Genomic DNA, 9,749 nt, shown 5'->3' on the forward strand with positions numbered 1-9,749 from the left:
TCAGATTTGTCAGTTGTGTGTAAATGTGCAAATACACAAAAGATTATGTACCTAAGCTTGCATTGTTGATGTGTGTGCAGATACATAAATCTGTATAAAATTTCTAAAACATGTACATGTGTGCAAGACACATTACTACACAAATTGTTATGTGAGCTATATTTCATGTTGATGTGCTTGACATTATGTGAATATGCCAACATTCTGCTGATGTGAAGTACGTGTAGCTTGTTGGGTTTTCTTTTTTTTTCAACTGTGATACATTGGGTGTGCAAGTTATACATGTAATTAATTTATACCATTATAATGATAAAAACCATGATTGAATAAATTGAAAAAAAAAGATATCTGAAATTCTCTTTCTTGAGTTATCGACCTTTCGAGATTTCATATATTTTTATGTTGCAGTTTTGACACTTTCAGTTTGGGATACTCTCACACAACCTTTAAGATAAATTTTGTTTTACCTTGAGTCTTTTCTTGAATTGTTGGAAGCTTTTTCCCACATACCCCATTCCTCTGGATAGATAGTGTTTATTAATTCAGCTAAGTTGACAAATGGATTATGGATACTGTTCATTCATAAGAAAATCCAGTTTGCTGTCACATTGACAGCTTATTTTCTTGTTTATGAGTTGTTTCTCCAGATTTTCCCCTTAAAAATTAGTTCCATAAGTCGAAATGAAGACATTTTTACACAAATTTATAAATGTATAGTACTAATATAATCTATCACCCTTTTCTATCCAAAACCCAAAAAGATTGAAAACATAGTAAATTTCCCTCTTTTAAAACTTGTTCAAATCTCATTTCAAATTAGTTGAAATTGATTTCTCAAGTGATCAAGATGGTTTGAGTTAATTTGTTTACCTGACTCCACACAAAACTTTTTACCTATGTTTATATATTTTTTTCCAATTTCTTGAAAATTTGGGTTGGTCCATCATGAAAAATAACTAATAAAATAGAATCAAAGAACTGAAGTACTGATGGGAGTTGATTTTATCGATTATCATTTATTTTAAAATCAATTTATCTTGCATGGCAATTAGTTTCTAGTTTGTATTTGAATTACGCACTTTTTTATAAGATGAATTTTTAGACTTTTCCAACAAGAATTTCGAGAAACCCCATATGAATCATGTTGTGTAATATTTAAAGATAGATTTAAACTACTAGTATGTATTAGTTATCGAAACAATTCCAAAAATTGTATGGATCCAAGCACTATATTGATATCGAACTCTATTCTTGTTTAACTAGATGCTCGACTGTCTCCGTTAATATCCGACAAGCAAGAGAGCCCCCTCTCTGCTTGTCACAGATTTACGGAGACAGCCGTGCATCTGGTTGAACAAGACTATATTAACTCTGGTGTAGGAATACATGAGACTACAAAAATATCTAAATTGTTCGTAGTATATAAAATTTGACTATTTTCAAAGTGTTTATAGATAAGTTTCCTTGAAAAACAATGCTTCAGCATACATTACATCAAATTTTTTTCTATTATTTTCAAGAACTTAGTCTTGTCAGCGGTGATGATTTGTGCTTAGGTCCAAACACCGTTTCACTTTCAGTTTGCCAGAGTAACTGCATAGGAGAGTTGATTAAAATCAACTCCCAAAAATGGGTCCTACTTAATACGTTATACCAAATTCTGTTTATACCAACAGAAAATTATTACCGACAAAGTAGTAACTCTACAATCTGATTTACCAAAAGCATAAGGCACTAAAGGCAGCATAACTATCTCAATAGCTTAGTATTTTCTTCAAATGATCCCAAAATGAATGTTAATTCTTAATTCATTTTGGGCTCATGAAGTTCATACATGGTCAGAATATGAATTCATTTTAGAGTCAATGTAATCTTGGTCAATAAAAGCACTCGCTGAGAGACTGTAATATAGCTTTTGAGGACATTTGTCTAGATTGAAAACAAATCACAAAGCCATAAAACTCGATTTGTAATGGAATGACTCCGAGGGCTGAGTAAGCTTATAACATGATCAATTTAATCATATTATATTCTTCAGTGGTCTTGTAGCCGATAGCTCAGGTAACATATGGAATAAGGCAGCAATAAACCTTTGTATGACTTCTAATTTTGTGTAAACAAACAACCTTCCTATTTTTTACGACTATGTGATGTATCAATTCTCCATCACAGAATATATATACATTTCCATTTCTGGACCTTACAGAGTAATGAATGAGAACTCAGTCTTGAATATTTGTTTAATGAAAACAAAAAGGAAAAAAGAACAAAAATTGAACATGATGTAAAATGTAAAAGAGACAACCACATCCAACCATACACTGTGTATATTCATATAGATAAATATGGATATAAAATGACAATGATTTAAGATACTGTGGTTTCATTAATATTCATGGGGTATCAATTTTCATGGATAAAGTGAAAATCAACGTTTCAAGAATACGTAAATTTGTGGCCACTGATCAAATGAATACAAAATCCTAATAGAAACTGCAATTTGATGAACTGGATCAACTTAACAACGAAATCCATGAAAATTGGTATTCAACGAATATTAATGAAACCACAGTAATAGAGATGACAAAGCGATGATGCATGACGATACAGTCTGTGACATTGCGCAATCATTACGTTCCCCTTTCACTGACATCCGGTCTCCTCGTCTGGATAATTTTGGGTTTTTCTCCGTTGCACCTGAGGGGAGGATCCTCACATATGTGAACAACAATGGCAGGGTGTTTATCCGATGGGGGGTGGATCTCATGTGACATACCTGTAAATGGTCAACATGGATGTAAACACGAGTCAAAAGCATGAAATTTTAACAACATTCTTTTAATTTAAAAACAATTACTGAATATAAGCTAGATGTATGACGGGGAAAATTTACAGTAATGATGTAAATATATAATGGTAATATAGGGAGATATATATATATATATAGAGGTGTTACAGTATGGTTTTAAAAAGATACTGGTAATAAAGTTCCGTTTTGTGACTGCATGTAAATTATATCTTTTGGTATTTTGAGAAAAAGAGAAATTACAGTATGCCTGTAAAAATTAAGGGAGAATTTATAGTAAACCTGTAAAAATATATTGCAAGTACAGTGTACATTTATAAGCAAGAAAAAAACCCTGTAATCTCTCCCTTCCATAGACTTAAAGTATAAGTGGAAGACAAGCTGTAATTTCATTTCTCAATTTTCAGAGCAGCTATCTTCAGGCATAAAATCCTCTTAGAAATACATTGCATATAGCTGATACTAGTCCATGTGCATTAATGAGTAAAAAATGAATGGATACTGCAGGTACCATGATGTGCAAGATTCCTTCATTGTGACTATAAAGTCAATATATCATCTCCTATTCTTGTGAGCCTATAGCTGCAGGACATTCATGAAAGTCGGATTTTGATGCATAATACTTTAATCAATACTCACTACATGTAAACCACAAATGAAATTTCTGAAAGAGAGAGAGAGAGAGAGAGAGAGAGAGAGTCTCTACCTCAAATTTCTTTATGAATTGTAATTGTAAAGAAATCAACAAGTGTTCGTGCTGTTTGTGCGTGTACACTAATATTACCTCCAGAGGGGAGCCCCCCCAGGTTGATATTATCTACTGTGGGGGTTTGACGTCATTTATGTCGTGTGTCGGGTGTGAGAGGAGATATCTAGCCTGAGAGATTGTCAGATGTACCAACACGAACAATGACAAAAGGCACCATGAAATTGAATGGGTGAAAACCAGAGAGAAAGTTCTCCAAGCAAATCAAAGTAGGGGGGGGGGGTGTGAACTTTAAAAAACTTTTAAACATATTTCCTTGATATGAATCGCGGTCTACATCATAAGAATGTTATATAAGAGGACCAGAGCAAGAGAAATATTTTTTGTGGGATGTTTTTACGTCAGTTCTTTCATTGATAATCTCTTAGAGGGGAAACATTTAAATAAATTTATGGCACCTCAAGTCTATTGATTTGTCTAAAAATATAGCATAGCAAATAACTCTCTAAATTTTTAAATAAAAATATATGGGCTAGACTGAAATTACATCAGGAAACTTCAGAAGAAGTTCACAAACAAAGAACTTGGACCAGGATTTATCATGTTTATGAATTCCAGGTATATTTTGAAACAAAAATTTTACCTCCTGCAGACTTATCTTATGAATATAAATATCTCCATATTCAAAGGTAACTAGGTGTACAATCAACTGTCCAAGAATTTTAACAAGAATAAGGCTTCTTTTTAACCGGTATATAATATAGTTAGGGCTCAAGAAACTCTGAATTATATATCTCTTTCAATTTCCAATACTAGTGCATGCATGTACATGATGTAAATTTTTATTTAGAAAAAAGGAGGAATAAAATATGCATCACCTGTAAAAATACACCTGGTCATGTACAAAACAGGAAAAAAAGTATAGATACAAAAGCAGTCTTTTCAAAACTTGTTAACCAATATATAAGTTAACAATTAAAGCAAAATACACTGAAAATCCTTCTAAACATCCATTATTACATTTGAAGGGAATTTAAGCAAAGATTAACAAAGAAAATTAACAGAAAGAGAAAATTCCTATATACAGTAATGTAAACCAGCTTTTATTCATGTGCGAGAAATATTCGCAAGATTCACAAAAGCGTCTTCATCGCGAATATATTTCTCGCCGCAAACTAGTCTTTGCCATATATAGATGTTATATCAAAACAAGTGTGGATAGAGCGTGGTTGCGAGAAATAGTCGTTGCTAACCAGTTTATCTCCGGAAAATCGCGAAATAAAGTTGTCGCGAATAAAAGTTGATTTACAATATTCTAGGTTAGTAATGTTACAACATACTTCTCCGTAGCTTTTGGGATGATCATCAAGCTCAGTTTTAATCAATTAACCTAATATTAGTATACAGATATTAATAATAATTGTTCTAGGAATCTCACAATAAAATCTAACCACATTCCACCCACATTTAAAGTTCTGCATGATTTAAGCCAATAGTTAGTGACTCTATTGAAAATTTCTAAAATTATAACAGTTTGTCTAAGATAAGTAATTTGATCTATTACATCAACAATTTGTAGACCAACCAATAGTGCCCTCCTACACACAATGTACCCTGGGTATATAGTGTATCTATACGGATATGTCAACACGGATATCAAATGTGTGATGACGAGAATTTAATTGAATTTGTTTGAACAGGTATTTCTGAAATGCCGACAGATTATTTAGGACCAGATCAAAGGTGTTTGAAAGTACACATTGTACGCGAAAAGATAAATTTAGTTCATAAAATACCTATGTACTATTACAAGACTATATATCAAGTAGAAAATATTTTGCAGAGTTAAGCATGTTTAACTAGGTTATTTGGTCATTCAATTACAAATAACAGTTTTTCCCCCTCTTTGTAACTATAAACAATTAAATGTACTTAGTAGCTGAAATATCTTATCAAAATTTTATCAAGTTCAATTTATTTTTAAAATGCTTCTATTTTTTTGCAAGTTAAACAATTTTACCATCTATCAATATAATCTAAAATCATATTCATTATATATAAAGTTTAACATGATAAAAGATCTTTTCTCTTAAATTACACATAATTTATCATTTATTATACATGTAACCTTCATTGCATACATCTAATTTTTATATAGTCATGATATTTTTTAAAGTTTAAATGAAATCTAAAATTTACTTTTTTATTGAAGAATATATCCACCACAAACTTACATTGAACATGCAATTTAAGTTTTTACTGACACTGATAAAAAAAAAAAGTTATTGATTTTTGCATGCATGTTTGGAAAAAAATTATGTAAATATTAAAATTCTGATTTATAAAGTAATTTATCAAATACAACATGTCTGCATGCATGTAATCTATGTATATTTTTTTTTTTTAAAGATTATTTCCATTGGCCTTGAATTGCATAATCTTAAAGATTTCTGGAAACTAGTGGTTGCTAGACATGGGTAATTTTATTGAATATTTAATTCGATCATGTAGATTTCGATTATTTTCATCCTTTGCATGTGAACAATTTAACTATCCGTATAATGATATTCAAGTCTGATAAACCCACAATGATATACCGGTATTCATGCATATCTCATACACTGATGTGACTAAGGTATTTTCTTGTACCATCTCCTGCCTTGGTATATGAATGTACTTTAATAACAACTATTTAAATGTAATACATGTATTACAGTGTACTGAGAATATTTCACTAAATACAGTACCAGTCATTACAGAAAGCTTACAGAAACCTGCAGATATGACAAACCTTAAGGTACATGTACCATACATTTGACAACTGACATTCAAATACAGAATTTGAAGCAAAGGTGCCAGCCCCCCCCCCCCCCCTCCCCTCCCCATGCACAATGTCACACATGCAACTTTTTGCTAGTATAGTTATACGTGCATGAAGTCATGAGGTAAAGAGCAACAAAGAATAACCCTTAACCCTGACCAAATCTTGATCAATACCCACATGACCTCTCTACTAAAGAGGAAGTCTTTGGGGTCTAAAGTTCCCTTAGATCTCAGTGTTGACCAGTTTTATATAAATAGTATAATGAGGGTATGAACCCTGACAGCAGGCATGCAGTCATCAGCTGACTCCATATTGTTTTTCCTCTACAAGAATAGACTTTTTAACACCATGAATTAATGAACCCTTGTTCCTATTGTCAGTGCAGGGGTTATTCTAGAGGTCAATTGCTTTAGGATCATTATCTTGGAATATAAGCAAGGCCCTGGTAAAGGATAGGGCTACCTTGCTATTGTTTTCAGAAGGTTACAGAAGTCACCACTGATTATATTCACCTTGGTTCGGGACATTTATGACGACAGTGGGTGCCTGCGCTTCACCGACAGAACATGCTACAGAGACTAGATACACCGGTACTGAGTGTGTTTTCTAGCCATACATCACGAGATTCTAGAGCTGATAATACAATTACCACTCTCTCATTTACATCTACATGGACACCGTGCTTGACGTGAAGAAACTTCATAATGTAACAGTTGATAGATAACATCGTTTATTTTCATTTTTTGTGTTTTAAATAACTTTTTAATACACTGTACTTTGAAAAAATAATTCTAGTGTAACCACAGTCAAGGAAATGAGTCACATATCAGGAGGAGGAGAGAGAGAGAGAGAGAGAGAGAGAGAGAGAGAGAGAGAGAGAGAGAGAGAGAATATCCTATCTCAAAACTTTTGAAAAATAAAAAATTTTTAACTTAGAGAACTTACTCTCTGCATGTACATCAGAAGCAAATCTGATTCAATAATGTATGGATAACTATTAAAACATTGAAAACAGTGAAAAAAATTCACTTCCGTATAATTGAAAACTTTTAGAATTAATACATTTCTTTTTAAAACCTTCCTCACCTGGTGCAAGATTTGCGACTGCTGATATAAGATCGTAATTGATGATGGGTTCTGCCTCGTGTGTCTGTTCCCATCCCACGGGGGGTGAGGCCGGAGGAGAGATCAGGAACTGTTTCTCCAGGGGAGGGGGGTGTAGATGTGGGTCCTTATTTTCACTTTCCTCATCCTTGGGCTAGAAAAGAATGAAAGTATACAAAATATTGCATGCACACCTGGTGCAATTTGTGTAACAATATGACTTTATGAATGTAGTATTCTTCATATTCAGTTCAATTTCACCCACTTTTTTTTTTAAACTACTCGAAATTATAAATTAGAAGCATATGTAAATGTTGATGACTAGTAAATCTAGCTACCAGTATGCAGTTTAGCAATGTTTGGTCTTCTCCACTAAAAGAGAGTTCTGAATTATACTGTATACATGTGTACATGTACTCAGTCAATGTGGTTTAATGGGCAAATAAATGTTGTGTACATCGAGGCCTATCTTGCCTGGCTTAGAATACAACAGTCTCATGGAATTAGCTTTATTTGGAATTAGATTAAAGCATGCATGCATGTACTTCAATCTTTGACATTGCCAAAGATGCCCTTTTAGCATGACCAGATCAGACTCACATTGCTAATTAGATAGATTGACAATAATCAACATGTATTTTCAGCACCTCAAAAATATATTGTTACACTGTATTATACGTGTATTTTTAGTGATCAATAAAAATTAATTAATTTTTTTTTAAAATCAAAACACTTAACATTAAAAAATATATACATAGTAAACTGATGGAAGTAATTACAGATATGAGAAATTCACATAGTATATAAACTTAATTGTTTAATTTCTTTATGGTAGCATACCTGTGCAAAATAACATTTGACTCTTTTTCCGTATAATTCAAGTTCATGGAGATGAATTCTCGCTGTTGCTGCCATTTCTGGAGTGGAAAAATTGACACGAGCTCGCCGAAAAGATCTGAGGTATAGAAAAGATGCAGTCTCGTCGTACTTCCTAAATAACGACTCAAATTCTACCTGAAAAGTCAAATTCATACTGTCAATATGGGTTCCACATCAAAATAAAGTGATCACATTAATTTGGTATTATTTATAACAACAACTATACCAGCAATCAACATTGCTGCACATTGATGTAAGATTGCGTCATGCTTATTTCCAGCCTCATTAGGTTAATTATCTTAATGTGCCAGCAATGCAGCTGTCTGGTTAGAAGAGTATACTCTATAATTTGCTAACAAAGTCATCAAATGATCGGGGTCTTTGATTTTAACTCAATCTCTCAAAAATTGTATACATAGTCATCACCAATATGTACTGTAATTTTTTGGGGGCACACATTGTGTCAAATCCCTTATTGCAATGTCCATGTTAATTGAAAACTGCATGTACAGGTATGCATGGCCATCATTTCTGATAATCCATTCAGGTAAGAATTTGGCTTGCATCTGTCGTAGCCAAATTTTTTTTTAAAAGGTACCATTTCCATATATTTACAATTAAACAGAAATAACATATTTATATAGCAGCAGCTGCACCTAACCTCAATGTTTTTGTAAACAGCAAACACGTCCTGTTGTGATGTCCGCGGCACTAACAACGACAAGGATAAACCCGATTAACTTCGCACTAACGTTATTTGAAAGACATTGTTTTCTGACGTTTGTGAGCATGTTGCAAAACAAAACCACGTGTCTTACCTTACACTTCACATCGTCGAATATACATTCATCTATATTAGTGACAATCAATGCATCCGGTAAATCATGAAAGTACATATTTTCACGTGCGTCCGTCCCCGGCTCATTATCATGAGAAGGCGATGACAAATTGTCATCATTGAGAACTGCGTTGATATCTTCTGCATCATCGACATCCGCCATGTTTGAATTAATTTAACCGATGAAAGGGTTAGTTCACGCCTCCCTTACGTAAGCAGTGGAAACATTAAACAAATCTGAGTAAAAATATCACCACTGATGATTATAAATCCTCATGCGATACACTCATAGAAGTTGTGATCTTTTGCGAATGAAACGTACATTTGCGTCACAAAAGGTGTTTCCCAAAGTGATGTGACGTCACAATTCTATAAATATGGATTAAGGGGGCTATTTGTAAATCGAAGTACTGATAGTTTTGGCAGGCCCTTAAAACCACATCGTCGCACCACGGTTTTGAGTCCACAGTTTCCTCAATGGAGAGAATCGATGTGAATCACACGTGGGTCACCGACGGTGTTCAAACCACAGACATCAAGAACTCTTATAAAATTAGACATACGACTTTTTCTTTGGCCACGAATTAACGGA

The 9,749-nt window shown here is 33.2% G+C and overlaps 1 protein-coding gene across 1 annotated transcript; it reads right to left on the minus strand.

Annotated features, from left to right (window-relative positions):
* Nucleotides 1-2,225: 2,225 nt before the first annotated feature.
* On the minus strand, nt 2,226-9,490 carry LOC105343203 (calcipressin-2). The gene is made up of 4 exons (XM_011450460.4): nt 9,138-9,490; nt 8,281-8,454; nt 7,423-7,594; nt 2,226-2,776 (listed from the first exon to the last, which is right to left on the minus strand). Exons 1-4 carry the CDS (start codon nt 9,318-9,320, stop codon nt 2,631-2,633), a joined length of 675 nt encoding a protein of 224 aa, XP_011448762.3. The 5' UTR covers nt 9,321-9,490; the 3' UTR covers nt 2,226-2,630.
* Nucleotides 9,491-9,749: the final 259 nt, after the last annotated feature.

Source organism: Magallana gigas, chromosome 9, assembly GCF_963853765.1.
Source record: "Magallana gigas chromosome 9, xbMagGiga1.1, whole genome shotgun sequence".
NCBI lineage: Eukaryota > Metazoa > Mollusca > Bivalvia > Ostreida > Ostreidae > Magallana > Magallana gigas.

Coding starts and splice junctions, on each gene's coding strand:
- LOC105343203 (XM_011450460.4), bottom strand. CDS start 9,320: ATGGCGGATGTCGATGATGCAGAAGATATCAACGCAGTTCTCAATGAT. Junction 8,455..9,137: donor TCGACGATGTGAAGTGTAAG/GTAAGACACGTG, acceptor TTGACTTTTCAG/GTAGAATTTGAGTCGTTATT. Junction 7,595..8,280: donor TCAAATGTTATTTTGCACAG/GTATGCTACCAT, acceptor ATTCTTTTCTAG/CCCAAGGATGAGGAAAGTGA.